The following is a 24,667-nucleotide window of genomic DNA, read 5'->3' as shown; positions in this document are numbered from 1 at the left end:
CTGCCAATCTTTGACGGAATGACAATGATGAACTCCTGAGATTTTTGTGCTTGTACAGTGGCAGAGTTGGTGAGCATACAACATATCACTACATGTGTACTGGTACTCAATCTGTACCTGCTATACTTGTCTGTTGGGTTTAACAAAAGATCATATGTCCCAATTTTCTACCAGTTTTTTAAGATCACAGGGTTCGTGGTTACTGAATTCAAACTGTAATATAAAAACCATTGCAAGTGTAATATTCCTTTGTCAATTATTTTAATGAGGTAGTAACGCATTTTAAATATGTTACTGAAACAGCGAACAGAGGAATTTCGAACAATTTTTGTTGCATTCACATGTGCATAGCCAATAGCTAATTACACTTTTGCTTTAGTTCAGGGCTGAAATCTTAATGATCATTTAGTACAATACACTTTTCCTTCCAATGTAACGTTAGATCATGGGTGATTTAGCTGCACTTTAAAAAGTTTATAAAGTTAGAATTTATTGCCTTACAGTTACTGGAGAAGGCCCTTTTTGCAAATGTAAATAATATCCAATTAACATATTAATTAATATTTCTGTTGCATAATCAGCTAAGGATTGAATTTCCACATGGGTTCTCAAAGTTTCCCACCATAACATTGACAGAGACCTGCAGAAACTTGAGAAATGGCATTTACGTCTTTTTTCTGGGTTACTATGACACTTCTGCAGATGTGGGAATGATCATAAATTTAACCTCTCAGAGGTTCACCCCATACTCTCTAACATTCAGAAAAATAAGACTTTGGCCCGTAACTTCTGAGCTCCAGGGCGTTGTAACTTGGCGGGGGGGTGCCCCAAAGATGCGCTGGGGAGCTTCCCCCACACCTCTGGAAGTCCCCAGGTAAGGATTGCATGGCAATTGTCTGGTAATTTCAAACTTCCATTGGGCAATTGCCCTGTACTAGGAACCATCCGAAAGTATGATATAAATTGCAATCTTCGGATGGTTCCGACTGTCTTACCAGAATAGTTACCCAGAAAAAGTTAGAATTAAAACTACTTGTAATTCCTGGTTTACTATAGTACTGACCCCTGCCAGGACTTTCCTCACTAACACCGCCACCCCCCCCCCAACCCCCTCTGCCCCCCCCCCCCCCCCCCAACCCCCCACCCACCCCAACTCCCCCACGGGACACCCCTGACTACGAAACTCCCCCGCTGACCACCTCTCCCGACCCCAACCCCCACTGATCACCCGACTCCCTGACTGAACATCTGATCCTGCAAACACCCAGACCCCACTGACCACCTGACCCCCCCCCCCACCCCCAACCCAACCAACCGACCCCACCCACTGATCACCCGAGAGCCCCCCACAAATGCCTGCTCTCGCCTCGACCACCCAAACCCCACACACGACTGGCCACTGGAATGCCCCCCCCACTGTCCACTGGATCCCTGACACCCTCGACTACCCGACCCCCTACCCCACCAACTGACTGCCCCCCCAACCCCCTGCACCCTCCAATCCTATCCACTTACCTTACAAACCTCTCCCTGGCTTCTGAAAGTGGCTGGACCTTTAAGCTAGTGTCATTAAAAAAGGGGACATGGCTTCCTTACCTCCAACTCTCCAGCAGTCGACACAAGGTCTTGGGCATCCACTGCATGAGACAGCTCTCGCCCAGCCTGAGTCAGAATGTCCAGTGAGAAAAGGAGGCTGGAACTCCAGGTAAGAAACTAGGAGTGGCGTGGCAATCTGATTATGATTGCCACTCCAAGGAAGTTCAGGCCTATAGCTTTGATCTCCATAGAGACTAACAATTTTTAATAAGAAACTTGAACTTCCATTAAATAGCTGAAAGAATGATACATCAAGGTTTCATGTTTTAAAACTTTTACTGTAACAAATTACGAAAAGCACTAAAACTGAACACTACTTTTGTTTTGTTGGCAACTTATACTTTAATCGACAGAGAGGAGCATCCCCCTTTTATACCTACCACCCATTGCGCTCTCCACGGAATTACAGTCATTTTAGCAAACAGTCCACAGTTTGTCCCAGCTTCCAAAGGGTTCTCTGTCCCCCCATTTTGCCAGGTAGTAACTTTGAGTGACGATCTTCAGGTGTTTTCCTTAGTTTTTGGAGCATTTCTTTAATCCACCAGCAGCAGTAAAGCCTGTTCTGATGATTCTTGTTCCCCTGGCCATGCCAGAGCAAATCTCTTGGAATCCGTAGAAGGCTGCAGGTTTGTCCCTTCAACTAGAGAGCATTTCCCTCCTACATCTGGCTGTGGTAACTCACAAAGCCAACTAGCCTTTTATTTCTGCTGACCACACAGAAGCTCTGCTATTTGTCTTTGCGATTCATTGATTTGTAAGAAAGCCTGTAACCTGATATTAAAAAATGAATTCCTCTGCTGCCTTCCCTATAGCAACCTAAAACACATTAACCTTGTATCTAGGTAGAAGTGCTAGAAATCATTGATCCCAATTACCTTTCAACTTAAAAGGTAGCGAACAGTTTACTGCATAACTTTACAACTGAGTACCTTCAGCACCTTTCTAGGACATTGGTAGGCTCAATCTCCTCATTGCAAACCCAGAGGCTGCTGCCATTGTCTCCAAGCATAAATACATTTCAGTCTGTTATACAGCAACAGTAAGTTGCAAGCTTAAGGAATAGAAGGATGTGAAAGGCTATTTGACCTATCAAGCCCCTTTCTCTCCACAGACAATGTATAATTTGGTCTGCCATGATGTTCAGCCAACCCACTCAATGCCCCGAGGGAGGGAACCAGCCATTAAAAACCTGGAAAAAGATCAAGCCTAGGGGAGTTTTTCAACAGTTTCCAAAGATAATCCATTGAAGCTCCAGGCTATTAATCTATCTGACAACTTACACTGATCAATTCTAACTAGTTGTGTTTCATAAGTGACTTATCAACGATCCCAACAATTATATTCTATAAAAGTATTTGAACATCTATGTCTATACTTATTCCACCCTGGTCTTAAATTATATTTATTCACTTATTTTATTTAGGCATTTATCAAAATATTAATTTCTTTATTTTCTATGCCACATATCCAATACACTGGGACGATAAAAAGTTCTTCTGATCTGCAGTCTTACATGAAGCCAGTTAAATTTAACCAGCGTCTTCAAATTCCCCATTCACGTTAAGTCCAAGTTAAACATAGTTCCTATCAATCAAGTACTGAAAGAAACAGAACTAATTCATTCGAATTTTAGTTTACATAACATTGCAAGGTTTATAATGCAGTGGTTTTATGAATTACTTTTGAATTTTTGAATTCTGAATTTTTATGAATTATTTTTTCTAAACATCCTATGCCATTATTCCATGGTGTTAGGCAACAGCTCATATGAGACTAATACTGATCTGTGTAAGCTTGAGCTCATCCAAATGTCTGCTACCCACATTCTAACTTGCACCAAATGCCATTCACCCATCACCTGTGCTCACTGATCTACACTGGCTTCCGGTCAAACAATGCATTGATTTTAAAATTCTCATTCTTGTTTTCATGGCTTGGTCCTCCCTATCGCTCTAATTTCCTACATCCCTACAACCTCCCAGATCTCTGTGCTTCTCCAATTCTTGCCTCTTAAGCATCCCCGATTACCTTTGCTCCATCATGGCAGCCTTGCCTTCAGCTCCCTCAGCCCTAAGTTCTGGAATTCTCTCCCCTAACCTTTCTGCCTTTCTCCTCTTTGAGATGCTCCTTAAAGTCTAGTGTTTTGACCAGATTTTGGTCACTTGTCCTAAAATATTTCTTTTTGCTCTTGGCGTTGAATTTTGTTTCATAAATTTTGTTTCATAACACTAATGTGAGGCACAATAGGACATTATACAATGTTGAAGGCTATATATAAATGCAAGTTAGTATTGCTTCTATATTTCTATGCCTCAGCAATTCAAAGATCTTCATTTCAGTCTTCCATTCTCCAATGAGTATAGTTGTGTGCATCTCCTTGTCACAACTTGCCTTGCTATTCTTTTCTGAACTCTTGCAAATGCACCAGTACCCTAATGAAAAGGAGCACATAAGTAAGTTAAACTATCTGTTTAATTTATAATGAAATATCCTTGATATATATGCTTGCCCTTGATTTTCTCTATAGATAGATCATGGTTAGACACTGTTGGTGATTGGTCAATAATTGCACTAACTTTCTGTTGCTTTGACTCTGCTAATGGACACTAATCATTGTATAAACTTTTCATGTCAATGATTTGGAACAGACTCATGTTATTAGGTACAACAATGAAAGAGCGTCACCCCAGGGGAGCAGTTGCTGGTAGAAACCTGTCCCGGTATTATTTATCCTCTTGGCTCCTGATGAAGTGACTTTAGGACAGGCTTGCAGCTAATATATGCTTCTAAATTGTCCATAATATTGGTGGCGTATTGCTCCTCTGGTGCAATCTCTGTACAATGTGCCGCTGCCATAAAAAAAGAGGTGTTGTGAAATCTCACACTCACACTCCAGGATAGAAAATATATTCTGAGGAAAATACAATGTATTTGTGTCCACATTATTAGTCACTGCATTACATAGTACCATTCAACCCCTTTTTTTATATCTAGAATGGAGTCCACTGAGAAATGTGAAGTAGTAATTCAACATTTTAATGGAAAATATCTGAAAATGCCACCAGGTGTACCAGGTATGACCTTTTTATTATTTGTTATTGATAAATCAGGAAATAGAGTTAATATAGAATTGTGAATGAGTGTGTGAAAAAGTCAAAGGTTCAGATGATTTGAATGCAATATTGAAGCTTGAATACTTTATTATTCCCTTAACTTTAAGCAGAGTTTATTTTCATTGTAATCATTCTCACCCACTTGTTTCATGAAATGTACTGTATATAAAAGCAATATTTTTTTAACTGTAAAAATTATATCTGATTGTTGTATTTGTCTCTTGTCTGATTTGTGCTTTGATGATATTATCACTCCCAGATTAAATGTCTGATGTTGTGGGAATTTAGGGGTTGAAATTGGCAGTAGCACAAATTGGGTGAAACGGGGAATTTTGTCACCTTTGAAAAAATTCATCCATCAGGGACAAATACGGGTTCCCTCCCTGAAAGCCTTGAGGCCCATCAGCCTGTGCAATCTTCCCAGAAGTGTCCTATTAGGCTGCCTGGTGAGTAGGTTCCTGATGCCCAATCAGAGCGCTTGGAGCTTTGGATGGTCGCCCAGCAGTCCCACCAGCAGAGCTGGGCACTGCTCAGCCAACAAGGAGAGCGCAAGAGCGCCTCATAATGGAGGCACCCTCCGAGGTGTGCATTAAATTCAAAACTAAAGAGGGCAGAAGTTGATAGGTCTTTCGGAGTGGAGGGGAAACTCCTCCCGATGAACCCTCATTCAGGCAGAGGGCGTCCCCTTCCTCCAGTCAGCCACCTGCATGGAGCTGCCAGGCGTGGCACTTGAAGGCAGAGCACTCCAATGTCAGGAACATCCCAGCAAATTCCGCCCCCCCCCATCATCCCCCTTCTCCTCAATAGGTCCTTAATCATTGGCTACCCGCCACTATCTGGTGGGTAACTGCTTCTGTTGTTCACCTGCCTCTGACAAAATCTTGTCAGAGATCCAACCTGGATTTTGCACTTTTCACTCCTAGCTCCACCTCCAAACTGCCTTTGTGGGCCTTGTAAGATTCTGCCCAATGAGTCTGCAGCCTGTTTTATACCTCACCTAATTTCCATTCTCATTGCACTCAAATGGGCTGCTGATTCATTATCATTTGTCTTGGGCCACCATGGAAGGCCCGTTTCACCCCCTTGATCTTGAACCCATGTTAGAAAATAACACTGCTATGTATTTTTTTAAATTTATGTATTGTTAGTTTTTATTGTCCTCTTTATTGTTTTCTGTCCCTGCCTGAGTAGGCAGACAGCTGGTCTACTAGTGTTCGTTTGTCTGTGCTATTCTGTGATATTAAGCAATGTCATTTATTACTAAACCTCCACAGAGGTAAAGTCAAACACATTGGCCAGAATTTTGGCGTTATGGCAGCAGGCCCTGACAGTGGGCCTGAAAGCCAGGAGCAAGCCTGCCTTGGCCATTTGCTGGACCCAAGGGTACATTTTTCAGTCATCCGGCAACTAATTAGTTGCTGTCGGGGCTCCTGTAAAGGACACACGCTTTCCCCCAAAGGCTGAAGGCTAATTGGAGGACTAGCAGTTCAGCAATCTCAGCAGCACCACGTTGAGTGGTGGCCTCTATCAGGACTGCCAGGGAGGGCAACATGGGAGCAGTCTGCCTCACAACTGGTAAATGGGGTCTTGGGTTGCCAGGGCCAGTCAGGCAGGCCCCAGTGAGGTGGGGATTGTGGGGAGTTGGTAAGGGTGGGTTAGAAGGTGGTTGCTGCGGGTTGGCCACTGCCACCAATGGGGCCCTCCATGGGCCATAGTGCCCAATTTTGTACCCCTCCCCCTCCCTCCTCTGCCCCAACCCCACGAGGTTGCCAGAGTTCACCAAGCAGTCCTCCCATACGGTGGAGGGGCCCCCTAACCCTGGTAAAATGCTGTGGCAGCAAGGAATTGATGGGCACTCCAAACTTGTAATTTTACCTTTGACTCCAAGCCCGTCCCTAATGGTGCTGGTAATCTCCAGCTCATTTAGTGCAGAGCTTCCTTTGGATCTGTTTATTTAATCAGTATTATTCCCAATTTGTATGACCAAAGCATAAGGAAAAGCACAGACTAATCACCCTCTCAGTTCAAATAACTTGTGGAATCAGTGCTTTCATTTTTATTTGAAGAGCTTTACAAAGCAGCTACCTACAGTCTGGCATTTTCTGATGTGTAGCTCTAGAGGTTTCTTCTTAATTAAGGGTGAAAATATCTATTTCTGATTTTCTAAAATGAAAACTCCACACTGGAATCGAGCAGGTGGGAGTGGGCCAAGCAACATGCCCTTGCAATGTGCCCATGTAAGGACCAGGTCATTTTAACTCTCAAGCCTTATCTGATTAATGGGTTGCCCACCTGATCATGGCAGGAAACCAGCCGTCTCCTCATTTTCTCCTCACTGTTTCTGGTGGGTTTCCATAGGCACTTGGGGGTAGGGGCTCTCTGTGGCTTCACATTAAAATGGCCACTGGGTCTTTATTGCATAATAGGACCTTGATTTGCATGTATTCATGGGGTTCTACCTGCTTCTGGCGGGCCTTCAGTCTTCTAAACAAAACTGCGCAATTAAAATGGTGGCAGGTGGGGATGTGTCCCTGTTGGAGCGCTGAATACTTTCCATGATTTTAACCACCTATGTGCTTAATTTTTACCAGATCGGCAGGGTTAAATTTGCTCCTTTGCAGTTTGAGCAGTGAAAGGGGTAACATTTCTTTTAACAGCAGTGTGTGCATATCTATGTATGAGATACATGTATTTTTATCCTCCTTCATCAGTTGAAGGAAGGTCACATATATTTGGAGGCCACATGTCCATAGAGATACTTGAGTAATGTGGGCAACAACATTTTAAAAGCTCCAATTAAAAATTTCCAGATTTTTTGACATATTTGTGCTTGATTAATGAAAATGTTCTTGCCAATGCATTTGCTTTTGTTCCTCTCAATGCATCAGAAATTTGTATTTTTATCATTTTTAAAAAACTGTCAGAATGCTAAGTTATATGTGCAGTTTACATCTATTGCTTGACAGTCCAAATTAACATTCTTTAAAGATGAATATTTCCTATGCTTTTCACTATATTTCTAGTACACTATTATTGCCAGAATAGACATTTCATCAGTTGGATGAGAATTGTGGAAAAGTTGAGGTTTACAGAGTTTTAAGACAGCTGTTTGCTTGGGTGTAAATTTAACCTTCTAGCCCTGCAATGGCAGTAAAGTCAAACATATTTTGCTCGGCGGGCGTGTGCTGGAGTTGGCAGCACGCTCGCCCTGTTAAGGCCATTAAAAAGATAATTAAATTCTAATTTACTCTGCCCATCCAATCTCATGGTTGGCGGGCAGGCAAGAAGGCCAAGAGGCCTTTGCACCTTTTAGGAAACCTCATCCACGGGCGGGGTGAGGTTTCCTAAAGCAGATAAAAATCAAATAAGAATCTTACACTTGAATTAAAAACATGACATTCACATGAGGGGATATGTTTTATGACAGTTTTATTTTCTTTATTTCTTTTTTAAAACAGCGCTTCATCTCCCTGAGGCAGCTCCGTGCCTCAGGGAGATTGAAGCACTCTTTTGCGCACATGCGCGATGTTCGTGCTTGGCCTGCTCACTCTCCTCCCCCCGCCCGCACAGGTAGCACTGAGCGCTGCCGCTCGTGTTCCATGCTGGGTGGGCCTCAATTGGCCCACCAGCATGAAATCGCGGTGCGGTGCTGATCACGGGTGGCGGGCAGCTTCCGGACCGCCCTTGCCTGCCCCTGCTGAGCCCGCACGCCAAGGGCAAAATTCTGCCCCATGAAACTACAAAGTGGTTGATGTTACCCTACACATGGGCATTTTAACCTTGCAAAAGCTGTTGTGTTTCCTGTTGTAGCTGGTGATGGAAGATGTTGTGTTGTGATTGCAGGTATTTTCCTATCCTCGACTCATCCTCATGCTAGGTGGCTAATAATGTGACTATTTTAAGAAAGATACCATGTTGTGTGAATGACCTGGCAATTTTTCCGTTTTTGGAGAGACAATTACAAAATTGGATAAAATGTGAGCATAGCTCAAACTCACCAAAGACAGGCATTTGAGTGTTGTTGTGTATCCAAGTATTAATTGATATTCACAGTGGGCACACATTCATGTCAAGAAGGCACTGCAGATGAACAATCCTTGTATTCAAAGGGAAATTAGCAGTGATCTTTGTAGAAGCTCTATTGGTCTATTCCCTCTTGCAAGTGAGCATAAACCTGAAAGGAGGCAGGTGTACCTCTTAATATTTCATGTATACATGAGTTATGCACTTAAAGAGAATTTTAGATTGACGTAATGGGTGCGATGCAATGCCTGGACTTAATGCAACTCAGTATGTGGGGAAAAAAAATACACCTTCAGTATTAGAAAGTCACAGTATGCATAAGTACTTAATATCAGTTTAACATCTGGAAGTTTAAGGCTTCCATATAACAGGTATGGACGATTATATGGTGTATAGGTCTAATAAAAATTTGAACTCCTGATTTGAATAGCGTTCAGGAACCTGGCCTAGTTAGTCTTTTCAGTCCTGTCGCACCTCTCTGGTTATGATGTTATGAAAGCTTTAACTAGTAATTATAAACAGACTCATGTGATTTAAACAGTTCCAGCCTGAACTTCAAAATCAAATGAGCACAGGTTTTCTGTAGTACTTTGCTGTTTATATTAGTCTCAGTTCTCAACTTAGATGCTAATATTTTGAAACTTGTAAATATTCAGACAATGGTTTCTCCATTAGTGCTCTGTTTTTTTTTGTTAAGGCTGCAAGGGCTTTTTGTCAAACAGATGGAAGTCAATGGAGGGTGCTTTCACACTTCACCCAGATGCAAATACTGAACTTATCAGAAATGACTTTATTGGGAAGAGTGGAGTAAAATACACCTTGTCATAAGGACATATGAAAAAGTAAAGGATGAAGAAAAAGACCTTTTGATTTGTTGAAATTGTCCCTATAGTTTTCATGCCCCTAAGTTAAGTTTAACACAACTGCATCTCGAACTGTCCTGTGGGGTAATTTTAACTATGGATGATGGTATAAATCAGGCAATATCAAATTAGCCATTGGTTATATACACCAGCCGTCACATATAATAGACAGCAATTCAAAATAATTTCTTTTACACCATTGTCCATTATTAAAATGTATCCCCTTTCCTTTGACTCTGTTCAATAAATTGGTGGATTATTCTAAACATTTTTTCGTTCTCTGAATAATTATTTTTGAATATCTGTTAGAAATTTTAAATCTGGTTCTGATTTATTTTGAAATAATATTCTTGGTCATTCATGTCTAGAGCATTTAAGACTTGTACTTTGTGCTTTTTTTTGAAATTCCCCTGAAAGCACCTGGGCTTTTGAGTCTGAGATCTTCTAACATTCCCTGTGGCTCATGACAGTTGGATCATACTTGTTGCTCTTCTCTGCACCTTTCTTAGTAAAGGAATGTCACTTTTAACATAACCAAAACTGCACTCCAAGTGGAGTATGCCTAGTGCATTATAAATCCTCAGCATAATCTTGGGCAGGTTATCCTCCACTCTTCTGATGTATCCCAACATTCTCTTTACTTTTTGAACTGCTTCACCACATTGTCTTGACAGGAAAACTCAGAAGATTATTATTACACATGTGTCCCTTTATAAATCTTTCACAACTGATTGTATTTCCTTTATTGTATTCCTAAGCTACCTATCTTATTGTTAGCTAAGATGCAATATGTGACATTTGCCACCATTAAATTTAATTTGCCATTGATTGGCTTCATTCCATAACTGATCTAAACCTTTTTTGTAATTTGTTAACTGCATCCTTTATTCTGATTGTTCCCGTTATTTCAGTAATGTCTGCTGCAAATGTAACCATTTTACAGTTGCTTTTGCATCAAGATCATTTATCTTTATGAAACAATGAGGTTCCAGGCACCTGTGCTTGTGAGGTTCGCTCAGCATCTACTTCCATAACCTGATTCTACAGCTCTTACAATTACCCAAAGGCTTGGATTTTGCAGTCAGTGGCTAACTAACAGTGCTCGCCGTTCATGACACTTATACACTGCAGTTTTTGGTAATCAGAGCCAAAACAGGGGATCTGGGGCCTGTTTTAATAGGGCAGGTAATGGCATGTCTCTTTAACCAGTCAGATTGAAGAACTCTAACTGAGACACACACAGATGGATTTTCCTGTCCCAAATCGGGACAGAACAGAGGTAGGTCAGCAAAAGAAAAAAGGCAGCCTGCATGCCAGTCTGCCACCTCTGTTCTTGACTTTGATGCCTTACCTGAGGACAAGGAAGAGTGTGGAGCGGGTGTGGGGGTGGGGAAGAAATGTGAACTCGCCCACCTCATTAATTGGGCAGATTGAGGTCATTAAAGAGCTCATTGAGAGCTTGCCTTCTGACCTCCCAAGAATTTTATGGGAGTGGGCGGCCATTTGGAGCTCTCTGAAGCTGACCTGCTGCAACCTGGTGGAAACGGGGGTGTCAGCGCTAAAATCGCTTTTTTAATAATAAAAGAGACAGAATGTATTAAAGTTTCCAACAGTTAAAATCTGAAGGAGCGAGACCCACACTTACAAAAGTAAATTTTCACTGCTGGGGTAAGTTGTTTGGCAGTAATTAAGACTTTTCAATTATTAAATTCACTTACACTGGAATAGATAAGTGCTAACTTTTTTTGACATTTTAACAGATGTCTAGTAAGCACTGCAATTTCATACCCTTGCACGTACTTCAATGCCAAATCACTCGGCAAACTACCAGTGTAGCTTAGCTCATGAATGAACAAGGCAAATCTGACAGCAGCTTCCTAATTTTCACATTTATCTGGACATGTGCAGATCACTTAATGATAGTGAATGCTCATAGCCTTACCCTTATTCTAACCACAAAATCTCAGCTCATGCTTCCTACTCCAATTTATACTCATTCAAATTTTCATGCAGATTAATATAGCCCCATTTTAATAGTTTTTTAAAGTAATTTCTTTTGTTATGTTTTTTCAGCGTCATAAACTATTGCTCAGTTAACTGATCTTCTCTCAGACCTCTACTAATGCCATGGTGCAGTCAGCTATTAGGTGAAGTGCAAGTGAACTTGAGATTTCTCACCTTTCCATTTTACTCGCCTTTCCTTTCCATAAAGAAGCATTTCCCTGCCTGATGTTACAAGATTGGGAGTTTGGTTTATATGATCCCATGTTTGGTGATGCAGAACTTGGTTACACCAGAGCTGTGTGTGACTGTGTTACTGTGCTCGTGAGGATATTAGAGGATTGGAAGTACTTGTAGCTCACACAATAGCTGCGACCTGTAGCCCTTCAGGAGTAAAGCGACAAATTGAGTAAAGGAGTGCATCTGGTGTTTTTCTAAAGGGTAAATTGCATGTTTTATTTTTGAAGATTTGTTTTGAAACTCCTGGTTGAAAAAGTTTGGAAGGTGAGACATAGCAAAACCATTAAGAAACATATGCTTGTGTGAAAGCATGAAAAAAAGGACTATGCTAATAATGACCTGAACACCTCTAAGTGAATTATTTTGCATTCTATGTACCTGTTTGTGTACTGAACCAATGCAATATGCATACGTGTGTTTGTGTCTGTTACCACTACTTTCCCTGGCTGGCTCTGAATTACAGGATGAGGACTAATTATAGCAACTCCCCATGTCAGTCTCAGAGAAGCAAATTAATCTAAAGCCTGCTGATAAAAAGACAACTTTGTTACTCACAATAATCAGCCTGTGTACTGTTCCTACACATGTGGGTAACAAGCTTAGTGGTGCTGGCAGCAGTAAAACTCGATTTCGATAAGGTAGAACTCTGACAGGATTCCAAGTTCCCATTCCTATCTTGGAGAACTATCTCAAAGGCTTGGAACTAACTGAGAGACAGCAGAACCTGATTTTTGTTTTTCATTCTTTGTGGTACTGAGAAAAGAGATAGGAATAGCTGGGGAAGACAACAATGAGGCCAACAAAAACAAATGGCGAAATAAATTTTGTGTAGTAAAGGACAAAAATTTACTATTTAGACAGACTTCCTATCTGCTGTATTTTACCAGCAAATAAGGAAAATGGGTGCTGTAACAGAAGACCATTGAGTAGATACATGTATATTTGATGACAATTGCCAAGGAAGAAAATTCTTAAATTGCATGGGAGTTGGATCTTCCAGCAGGAGGAACCCCATTATTGTGCGCCAAGTAAGAAATCCAGTCCACGGGGAAGAAACTCATTGTAACAATTTAGATGATAGTTATAGTTTTTATTCTAGCACCAACCTTGTAAATCAGCTTCTGAGCTCAAAGACAGACATTGCTGTGCCTGGGTGGAGGATGATTAAACATTTTCAGAAAGAAACACAGTCAGCTAGTCTTTTATATAACTAATTGAAGTGCCACATATGATAGCCATTTGGAATAATAGATATAAAATAATAGACACTCCAGTGTCTCTTGGCGGTACAGGGAGGTAAATGTCACAATACAGAACTGATCATATTAAAGACCTTAAACTGCACCAACATTTAGGGCTGGATTTTCATGGAGTCAGGAAAACTCCTGTGGTGAAAAAACGGTAGCTGGGATCTGATTCCAGGAATTACAACCCCATTCTCAGTGCCACCCGCCCCCCCCCCCACCCCACCCCACCCCCCCCAAATTTACAACAGAATGGGTTAAGGGTCATGAGCCAGCCCCCTACATTCCCAAACTGGCCGGCTCCATTGTGGGGATATACATCTTCTATTCCCCCGGAATTTTCATGGAGTCGGGCCAGCTTTTAAAGGACCCGTGCTTGACAGCCCCTCAGAGGTTTTGTGAGCCATAGTCTAAATGAAGGAATCTTTTGAAAGGTAAGTTCAAAAGATCTTACTCATGCCCTCCATGCCAAGCTATGCCCCCTCCACCCACCCTCCATAGCCACTCATACTCACCATACCCAAAGTCTTATTATGCATCCTTGGCTAAGAACCCAGAGATCCATTATATTGTTGAAACAGCTGCGCCCAAGGAAAGACATTACTTGATTGATAGCTCTTGCTCTCTTTCAATTGCACTATGTTTATTTACATAAGATGAAGAGCTTTCACGTGCTTGCAGTTTCTGCTATTGATACTTAAAAGGGTCTGGATGACTGACATTTCTAAAGGGCTGTACTAAAAGGATTTTTTAAAAGAAAGTAAAAATTTACGAATGAGTGACTTTTTAAAAGCCTTTTCACACATCCTATTGTCACAAGAGTGTTCATTGGTTCTGTACAGAGTGTATAGTGGGTGAATAGGTATGGAAGTGCTGTAGCTTGGCATGGAGGTTATAAGAGACCATGGGTGGGGGGGTGTGTAGGGCCATGGGGGTGGGAGGGGACGTGAAGTGGGGCATGGGGATTGTGTGGGATGTGAGGGCTAGAAGGCTGTTCTTTGTATTGCTGCCATTATTACAACTGGGCCAAAGTCCCAGAGCACCAAGGTGGGCCTTTTAAACAGCCCATCTCGGCACTCAGCAGCCCCCCTGGCTGCCTCTGAACTCTTTCTGGGGACAGCAGGCTTTACTCCTGTTAGTACCTGACCCCCACGCTGGAACGAAAATCCTGTCTTTGCCAGGACTTTTTCCTGACTCCCAGCCCTTAGAGTTTATATTTCACACAATTTGAAAAGGCCTGTGAACTTTTTTTTTATTCATTCATGGGGTGAGGTCATTGCTGGCTAGGCCAGTATTTATTGCTCTTGTTCAGAGGGCATTTAAGAGTCAACCACATTGCTATGGGTCTGGAGTCACATATAGGCCAAACCAGGTAAGGATGCAGTTTTCCTTCCCTAAAAGACATTTTTTTTTCTGTGGAAAAGAAAGTGTTTATTGACAACAAACCTTAAATTGCACGTCATTCTACAGAATTATAAAATAACAAATACACAAAGCAATCCTGGAACTTCTGCTGGGTGATGGGAAAGGCAGAAACTGCCTCATCTCCTCTTCTGGAAGATGTTTCCACGGCCTCTCCCTTGGGCAGCCACTTGAGCTTTAAGGATTGCAGCCTTCCCTTGGCCAGTCCCCGTTGCCATGCTCTTTACCATGGGGGCATTTTTCAGCATGTCTGGCAAGATCAGGAAGTGAATCTTCCTGCCACAGATGTAGACCTGCTCCAGCTGAGCCGCACGTCCATCGTGGTAGGTGACAGTGACGTTAGATATCTGACAGTTCATGTTGTCCTTGACCTCGATTAGTTTTCCTTGGTAAACCTCCTCTGTGTCAGTCTCGCAGGTCACCACAAGGCTCTCCGTCTCATGCAGCACTTTGATGGGAACTTGGATTGACATGATTGTACCGGATGGGTTTTTACGACAATCGACAACGGTTTCATGGCCATCATTGGACTTTTAATTCCAGATTTTTATTGAATTCAAATTCCACCATCTGCTGTGGTGGGATTCAAACCCGTGTCCCCAGAGCATTACCATGGGTCTCTGGATTACCAGCCGAGTGACAATACCACTACGCCACTGCCTCCCCATGAGATGCACTTCATAAGGTGCACCTATCAATAGTAAAGAAAAATCATTCTTTAGGACCTCAGTCTCCAAGGGCAGGATTTTCTGTTTGTCGGGCGGGCCCAGGAGCGGTCGGGAAATGGACTGCAACCCATGATCGCACCCCGACCGCGATTTCACGCTGTCTGGTCAATTAACGGCCAGCCAACATTAATGATGTGCTGAGGAGCTCAGCGCTGCCAGGGTGGGGCCGGGAGGAACGCGAGCACTAAAGTCTGCACATGTGCAGGGGAGCACACACTGAAAGGTCCTTGAAGGCACAGAGCTGCCTCAGGGAGCTGAAGAACTGTGGATTCAAAAACAAAGATTTTAAAAATGAGAGAAACATGTCCCCATGTGTGACATATTAAAAATGATGTTTAATCATTTTTATTTTTTTTTAAATTACTGTTGGTGGGATGAGGTTTCCTAAAAAATGCAAAAACCGCCTGGCCGATTTGCCCGTCTGCCACCCAAACGGTTGAGCGGGCAACGAAAAATAAGTTTAACTGAATTGATTAAAGGGGTTAATGTGCCTCTTCATTGTCGGCGGACGCGCTGCTGACTCTCACATGTGCCTGCAGATCGAAGTATCGCGAGAGTGCACGATGACGTCAGGACACTCGCCTGACACCATCATGCGTGATTTTATGCCCGATTTGGGTTAGGTGCGGGACGTAAAATCCTGCCCCAAGAGATCACTCAGCACTGCAAGGGATTGTTTCTCATCGCTCTCTAGGAAGAGCCTATTCAGGTCCAGCAGGTATTCATGGGATGGTCACTGTCTGCTGCAGTGCCTTCTTTATCTGCCACCTCTGGCCTTACTTCATGAAGTATTGAGAGATTCATAGCTTCCATGTCTGCCATGGGTCTACTGGATGGTGTCTCTGTGAAAGAAAGGAATTTAGTGCTTTAAAATCAGTTTGTTCATGTCCAAATATTTGTTTTTGAAATTTTGATTCTTTGCTTCAGTTTATATAACTGCTCGGTGAACTATTTCAGTCAATTGCTGCATCTTGGCAGGTGTATCAGGTCCTGGTCCATGTGCTAAATGAGTTTAGTCCTGGACAGCACTTGCTGTGACTTGAAGAAAATAAACAGTTCAGGAAACGATGCTTCTCTGCAAAGCTTTATGTTTCCAATCTGTGGAGAATTTGCCTCTGGTAACAGAACTGTGCATTGTTTCTGACAACAGCAAGATGTAATTTCGTTTAGGAATGTAATGGTTCTTATTTATTTATATCACTTGGCACCATACAGGATGAATAATTAAGAATATCTTCATTCAAACCCAATATTAGTTCCTTCACAGATTGCACCAACAGAAAATATTGATTCTAATAAATTCTGCCCTAAAGACCTGCTGCATAGGCTCCAATCTAGTATGCTAACTGCTCCAAAAGACCACCTTTAGCTTCCATCCAGTAGCTCCACAGACCCCCAAACCCAATCACAAGCTCGACCTGCCCCAATAACACACTCCATAGTCCATAATATTTGCATTGATCACTCTGTCTATAAATTATTCTTTCTGTTGTTACTTCTTCACAGCTTCTACCTGACTCCGTAAGCACTTTGTGGATAATGGCATGAGTCCTTGGATAACCTCTCTATTTACCCCAAAACTTGTTTATAGACACTCTATGCCCAATTCTCAAAAGCCCACTGTTGACTTTCAGGACTGTCCAACTACCACCCAGTCTATAATTGCTCCAACTTCAGATCAAAATTGCCAAAAGCGCCCAAAACCAAACTATTACCTTTTTAAGTGTAATGACATGAACAGGGACATCTGAAAAACTTCTTTTATCTTTCTTAATTTACATAGAATCTGATTAATGTCACCAATGAAACTAGTAAATGACTCTGAATGGTCTTGCAAAGTTGCTTTCAGGTATTCCACAATTGGACCACTCAAAGATGTCAAACTCGACACTCTGATTACTTCCAATTCCTGAAACTTTTGGCAGTTTCAGCTATGAAAAATATCAAAATTACACTCACATTTATATAGTGCCTTTCCTGACTGCAGGACGTCCCAAAGCACTTTATACAGCCAATGAAGTACTTCTAAGGTATAATCACTGTTGTAATATAGGAAACTAAGCAGCCAATTTGTGCAGAGGAAGCTCCCACAAACAGCAATGTAATAATGACCAGATCATCTGTCCTGGCAATGTAAGTTGAGGAATAAATATTGGCCTGGTATAACTTCCCTGCTCTTTGAAATAGTTATTTTATGTCCACCTCAAAAAAACAGATTGGGCCTTGGTTTAACATCTCATTCAAGAACCAGCAGAAAGATAGGCATCATGGTAAGCAATATAGATGGAAGCATAAAATTATAAAGAGATATTAATAGGTAGAGTGAATGGGGAAAACTGTGCAAAATTAATTTCAATGGAGGCAAATATGAAGTTCACTTTGGAGCTAAAAAGGATAGACCAGGGTATTTTCTGAATGGTGAAAAGTTAGAAACAGTGGAAGTCTAAAGAGACTTGGGGGTCCAGGTACTTAGGTTATTAAAATGTCATGAACAAGTACAGAAAAAAGCAAGAATACAAAGGGATAGAAGTCATGCATAAACTGTACAAAGCCCTGGTTAGACCACACCTAGAGTACTGTGTTCATTTCTGGGCATGATGCCTTAGGAAGGATATCTTGGACTTGGTGCGAATACAGATTAGGTTTACGAGAATTATACCTGAATTCTCAAGGGCTAAATTACAAGGAGAGATTACACAAACTAGGATTCTATTCCAGAAGGTTAAGCGGTGATTTGATTTAAATATATTAAGGAGAACAGTTATGGTAGATAGCACTAGTTGGAGAGTCTAGGACTGGTGGGGCATAGTCTAAAAATTGGAGCTGGACCTTTCAGGAGTGAAATTAGGGAACTACACACACATGCTGAGGGATTTTCCCCTTGATGATTTGGGGGCGGGGCCCGCTTGCCAAGGGGAAAATGACGCGGGATGACGTCAGGAGGAACCCCTGACATCATCCCGGTCCATTTAAATCTTCAGGAAGGCAGGCGGGCAGCGAAATCAGCTGTCCGCCCGCCGACCTGTCAATGGCCAATTGAGGCCATTGACAGGATAATTAACCCAATTAAAGGCCCTGCCCGTCCAAGCTTAAGGCCATCCACTGGGGGGATGAAATTTCATGTCCGTTTTTAAAAAATTTAATAAACTTTATGTGTTTCTTATTAACATGTCCCATCTCGTGTGACATTGTCACATGAGGGGGACATGTTAATAATTTTAATATTTCTCTATTTTTTGACTTTTCTTACCTGTCAGTAAACTCCCTGAGACAGTACTTTGCCTCAGGGAGTGCACTTTGACAGTTGGGCATTCTTTCCACAAACAGCAATTGATGCTAAATCAATTGTACTCCCATTCCTATTTCCTTATTTCCCTGACTCTGCAGCACTTCTGCTGTCAGCTTAGGTTTTTGTGCTCGAGTCTCTATAGTGGGACTTGAAACTATAACATTCTGGTTCAGAGGTATGAGAGCTACTAAATGCTACAGCTGACACATTGTTACCACTCTTAAATATATCTAAGAATACTTCTCAATACAAAAATAATTTCCAAAAAGTTACATCTTAAAATGCTGCCCAATTGTGCCAGCTGAATCATTGCCTCTCCTCAGTGAGACTGTTCTTGCCTGGCACAACTCCCACCCCAGAGCAAAGAATTCTCCTCGAGCTCCTGCATGGTGACCTGCAGAATGCCTTATACACAAGCTGCCCCTCAGTGACATCTGTAAACATGGAATCAACTTCTATATGCATTCAAGTACTGTAGACTCTACAGGGTAGAAATTGGACCCAGTTAAGTCTGTTTTTCAGTGGCATAACAGAGCCCATGTCACAAGGCTGGCTCCCATACTCAAAGGGTACCTGAAATACCGCCAACCCTGAATTTGTTGGTCATTTTCTGAAAACCATCGCAGGCTGCTCAATGCCTGTACAAATGGGAGGAGCATGCCAGCTCACACGCCACCCATTTGTACCTCAAATTTGAAATTGCATCCTTATAAACATTATAGGATGCTATTTTCAGGCCACCACTACCCTCTTCATGCCAGCTAGAAATATTTGAGTTTTGACAAAGTAATTAACTATGAAGAGGCATCAAAATACACCCTGATCGTGCGTTTACTTTGTACGCACACACATTTACTTTTAGTAGGAGTCTCTAGATAGAAATCGGTAAAGCACTGATTTTTTTTTCCCGAGGATGACCAACTACCCCATATTTTAAAGGGCGTCCCTTATTTTGAATGTTCGTCCCATGTCCCTTAAAGGACACCTTTTGTCCGGTATTTCTAGGACAGCCTGTGGCAGATTGAGTCTGGGAGTCTCAGTTGAGTGTTTGAGCAGATCTGCAGGTCTGTGAATTGGCCAGCCGAAAGATGATAATGTTTTAACACAAGATGAGTTGTAAGTTTTGGTTGCTTTAACCCACTGCCCCTCCTTTCGCTCTTATGGTCACCAGCAACACCTACCTTGCTGTCCCACAGCCGAGGTGTCCCTTATTTTATAAGAGTTGATCATGCCGCTTTTCCTCCCACTTTCTAATGGAACTCCAGAGTACGGCAATGAATGCACTATGCAGCAGGGGTTGAATGTGGGACCTTGCAGCTCTGTATCTTTCACCTTCTCCTTCTTCTTAGGCAGTTCCTCAGGATGAAGGATGACTTCCTTCCACTTTGATTTGATGGGTTCTGAAATGGCCGATAAGTTTAATGCATGACCTGCATATTCTGCCACATGTTGGCGGGTGCTTGAAGGGTTTTGTAGGTGGGTTGTTTGGAGTTTTCTGCGCTCTGTCCAATGTCTTGACTTCACCTCTGCAGATTCCCGATTAAGTCTCTCGATGTGTTCAATGCCTTTCCAAATGAGCCTTCCCTATTTTTGACCACCACAAGCCAGGTCTCCCATAAGTCAGGAGAGGTATGTTTGACCCCTTCAGAGATGCTCCGAGGGCATCGCAAAAGCCTTTCTGCTGTCCTCCTAAGAGTCTCCTGCCATAACCGAGTTCAGAGTTTCAGTCAATACGACGCTGCACTTAATGAGTAATTACATTGTCATCAAGGGATCTATGCTGAGATTTGACTATGTGGTTGTAGTATATCAGAATATGTAGCTTATAGAGAAGGGTTACTATTGGTACCTGCATGACCTTGCATGAAGTGCATCTTTCGTTAGCTGTACGTGGAGCAGAAATGATAGTTCTGGGTGTTGATAGAGTTCCATTTTCCCCATTCTTTCAGTAAATGGAAGATGAATTGAAGCCTTGAGGGGAAGTAAAAAATAATATAAATGGAAAAGGAAAAAAATGAGTATACCAAGCTGTTGATTTTGTAGCTATATATTTTAATATTGACATTTTGACAATACTCATCAATTTTATGTAAATTTGACCTATTAATTCCAACGCTCAGTTTTCACTTGTCAATTTTACTGATGACAAACTAATTTGAAAAGTTCCCTCAGGAAGCATTGTTGTCCATGCCACTCTTTACTGCCTCTTGTCAGTTAAACCAGAATTCAGTGTTTGAGAGACTGTTAAAGGTCACCCTTCACCGACATTTGCAGGTAAAGTAGCTGCAGCAAGCCTGCACTCTTTTGGGAATCTCTTGCCTTGTGAAGCTATGAGTGTGTTTGTATGTAGGTGTGTAGAAATTGAAACTGCTTCTTCGTATAAACAAACAAATTCATCAAGAGATTGTGACTCAAATAAAAATCACATACACATTCTGAACAGAAAGCAGGACTCTGTCCCCGTTTAGTCCCCCAAATTTTTGCTAATGGCACTAACAATTTCTCAATAAGTATCTTGCTTTTAAATTTGCTCTTGTCAGAAATTCGTCTTTCCACTCTTAGTAACATATGGGTAAATTGTTCTTGGGACTATACCCTTTTAAGTGACGATCTATATATACAGCAAGAAGTTATTTTTATACAGCACCTTTTAACATAAAGAAACAACCCAAGGCATTTCACAAGAGCACTAAAAAACAAAGTATGATACTGAGCCAAATAAGGAGCTATTAGATCCGATGACCGAAAGCTTGCTCAAAGAGAGAGGTTTAATGAGTGTCTTAAAGGAGAAAAGTGAGGTGTAGAGGAGGAGTGGTGTGGAGGGAATTCCGGAGCTTGCGGTTTACGCAACTGAAGGCACGGCCACCAATGGTGGGGCAATTATTATAGGGAATGCATAAGAGGCCAGAATTAGAGGAGCACAGATATCTCAGACGGTTGTGGGGTTGGAGGAGATTACAGAGATCGGGAGGGGCAAGACCATGGAGGGATTTGAAAACAAGGTTGAGAATTTTAAAATCAAGGCCATAGCTTAATCGGGAGCCAATGTAGGTCAGCAAGCACAAGGACATGGGAATGGAACTTGCTACGGGAGTTAAGACAGGGGCAGCAGAGTTTTGGATAACCTCAAGTTTACGGAGGGCGGAATGTAGGAGACTAGCCAGGAGAGTTGAGTCTAGAGGTAATGAAGGCATGGATGAGGGTTTCAGCTGCAGATGAGCTAAGACGGGGTGAAGTCAAGAGATGTTACGGAGATGGAAATAGGCGGTCTTAGTGATGACACAAGCATGAGGCCGAAAATTTATCTCAAATGTGATGCCAAGGTTGCGAACCGAATGGCTTGAACTCTGACTGCTGTCTGGGAGAGGTATGGAGTGGATAGTTTGGGAACGGAGCCTGGAGTGGGGCTTGTTTGAAATCAATCGCTTCAGTTTTCCAATATTTAATTGGAGGAAATTTCTGCTCATCCACTGGATGTTGGATAAGCAGTCTGATAATTTAGCAACAGTGGAGGAGTTGAGAGAGGTGATGGTGAGGCGGAGCTGGGTGTTTTCAGTGTATATGTCAAAACTAGCACTGTGCCTTTGGGTGATGTCACCAAGAGTCAGCATGTAGATGAGAAATAGGAGGGGTGCAAGGATAGATCCTCGGGGGACAGCAGAGGTAATGGTGTGGGAGCAGGAAGAGAAGCCATTGCAGTTGATCCTCTGGCTATGATTGGATAGAGAAGAATGGAATTACATGAGAGCGGTCCCACCCAGCTGGATGACAGTGGAGAGCATATAAGCAAGAATACTCTTAAAAAGCATTATTGGGCAGTTAACAACAAACCAATCACTGGGAAAATTCAAGACATTGTAGCTGTAATTTTAGAGTCAATTTAATTCTCAATATTTCCTTAGCCTTTAAGGAATATATTAGCATAAGCTGAGAGTTTTGTCATGTGACCCTGGGTTAGGATGGTCAGGCTGTAGGGAAAGTGGATACAAGTTCAGCACTGGACTGGAAATCCAGAGAACCAGGGCAACGCTTTGGGGAACCGGGTTTGAATCCCACCACAGCAGATGGTGAAATTTGAATTCAATAAACATCTGGAATTTTTTTAAAAAGTCTAATAATGACCATGAAACCATTACTGATTATTGTAAAAACCCATCTGGTTCACTAATGTCGTTTTGGGAAGGAAATCTGCAGTCCTTACCTGGTCTGGCCTACATGTAACTCCAGATCCATAGTATTGTGGTTGACTCTTAAATGTCCTCTGAACAAGGGCAATTAGGGATGGGCAATAAATGCTGGCCTAGCCAGTGACGCCCACATCCCAAGAATGAATTTTTTAAAAACTGGATTATGTTGGAGCTGAGTAAAAATACACTTCTAAACAAAAATGTTTCTTCTTGTAACGATAAATGACGAAAATATATACATCGATTAGTCTCGTTCAGTTTGCTTAAAACAACACTAAATCTATGGGTGCAATTTTTTGGCCCTGCCCTCTGCCCAGATCGCCTGCTCCCACTGAAAGTGAATGGACTTTTGGCTGGCCACCAATTCTCCCACAGCAGGTTCTACCATGATGGGGACGGCGAGAAAATCCGGTCTATGTTTTATAGGTTAAATTCAGAATCTGGGGCGTGTATTTCATTTAAAATTGATTACATTTAACCACAATAACTGTTAATCCTCCCCTGTAGGTCGTGCTATGATAACCCTTTTCAATATTACAGATGTCAGTGTGTGTGAGATACACAATAGCTCCAATTTTAGGGCAAAAGCATATCACCCTGTCATTTCACAACCTAGGTGTCAGGTTCTCACCAATCTTTGTTTTTCATCTGCCATTTTATCTTTCAGTAATTGAAGTTTCTAATGTCTAAAACAAGTTTATAAACAAAAAGAATACACATTTCAAAGTGACATGAGTAAGTTTATCCACTGAATTGTTTTTTTAAAGCTCCCTTTGAAGTTTTTACATGAAGACCTTAAGCATTTCTAAAGGCCTGGGCATGGAGTTGATACTTTTGTGAGGATATTTCTGGGAGCTAATTTGGATTGTGGATTCTCGGCATGTGGATTGTGCTGTAATCCCCAGGGTTCTTCAGTACTGTTCAGTCATCCTTAACTTTTAGCTTTTTTTATTTAGTGGCTTTTCTCCAAATTATTTTGAAGAACAAAAGAAATTCCAAAAGCTTTACCAAGAAAAAAATTGGCAGGGTCAATAAACCTGTTTTATCAGATCAGCCACCCTTCCCATATTTGGAAATGAAATTGGGTGGGATGCATCATGTGTAGTCAATTTACTACCACCAGGGACTGAATTTTACATTGATCGGGTGTGAAATTGTGTGGGATGATGTCGGGCGAACATCCTGACATCATCCCATGCTCAGGCGATATTTCAGTTTGCAGGCGTTCACAAAAGTCAAAAGCGCGCCTGCCGACAATTAAGGCAATTAAGCCCATTAACAGTGCAATTGTCTGTCATTTTACATAGCCCATACAACCTTATGATTGGTGAATGGGCGAATCGGCCAGGCGGCCTTTGCATTTTTCAACAAACCTCATCCACGGGCGGCATGAGATTTCCCATATGAAATAAAATATAATAAATTTCTGTGGACAGCATTTTCATAAGCTAAATTTTCAGGTGACTGATTATGATGCATGGACACTTTTTTTCAGCTTTTGAAACCTTTGTTTTTGCTGTTTTAGGCCTTCAGCTCCCTGAGGCAGCTGTCTGTCTTCAGGAAGTTTTCTGTCAGCGCTAGCCCGCGCCCATGTTGACGTCATCACCTTCCCTCTTCCTGCCCCCACCCCAGCAGTGCTGAGCTTTTCACCGCGCCGTTAATTGGTCAGCCAGCGTGAAATTGCAATTGGGGGCTGATTGCGTTTGGCGGTATGTTTCCCGGATGATCCCAAACGCAAGCCGATCCTGCCCGCCCGCCGAGATGAAAATTCAGGCCCAGGTTTCTGCTGGAGATGAAAACTAAGCACCGAGGCTGCTTCTGTGTCTCTGTGACAGAATGACAAACGCTGACTCTTCCGATTGTACACTTTTTGTTGCCTTTGCTTTGTATTCTACATACTTTGAAAAAAACTTGGGAAAGTCCATTAAGCTGAGTGAAGTAGCGAGACAAAGAGGGCAAGA

General features: G+C 42.1%; 1 protein-coding gene and 1 pseudogene across 5 annotated transcripts in view; one reads left to right on the top strand and one right to left on the bottom strand.

Annotated features, from left to right (window-relative positions):
• The window catches only part of LOC144678935 (RNA-binding motif, single-stranded-interacting protein 3), a 1,591,210-nt gene that overhangs the window by 1,379,536 nt on the left and 187,007 nt on the right, over positions 1–24,667 (top strand). For all 4 annotated transcript variants that reach the window (XM_078539041.1, XM_078539040.1, XM_078539043.1 and 1 more), the window contains one exon: positions 4,591–4,670. In XM_078539041.1, coding sequence (XP_078395167.1) covers positions 4,591–4,670 — 80 coding nt within the window. The remainder of the gene's footprint in view (positions 1–4,590; positions 4,671–24,667) is intronic.
• Positions 14,622–15,067, bottom strand: LOC144673358 (small nuclear ribonucleoprotein Sm D3 pseudogene; annotated as a pseudogene). Its single transcript, XR_013574297.1, has one exon. The product of XR_013574297.1 is annotated as a small nuclear ribonucleoprotein Sm D3 pseudogene (transcript).

This window comes from Cetorhinus maximus, chromosome 3 (assembly GCF_964194155.1).
Source record: "Cetorhinus maximus chromosome 3, sCetMax3.hap1.1, whole genome shotgun sequence".
NCBI lineage: Eukaryota > Metazoa > Chordata > Chondrichthyes > Lamniformes > Cetorhinidae > Cetorhinus > Cetorhinus maximus.
The sequence above is the reverse complement of the archived record's forward strand: the minus strand, read 5'-3'. Positions and strand labels throughout refer to the sequence as shown.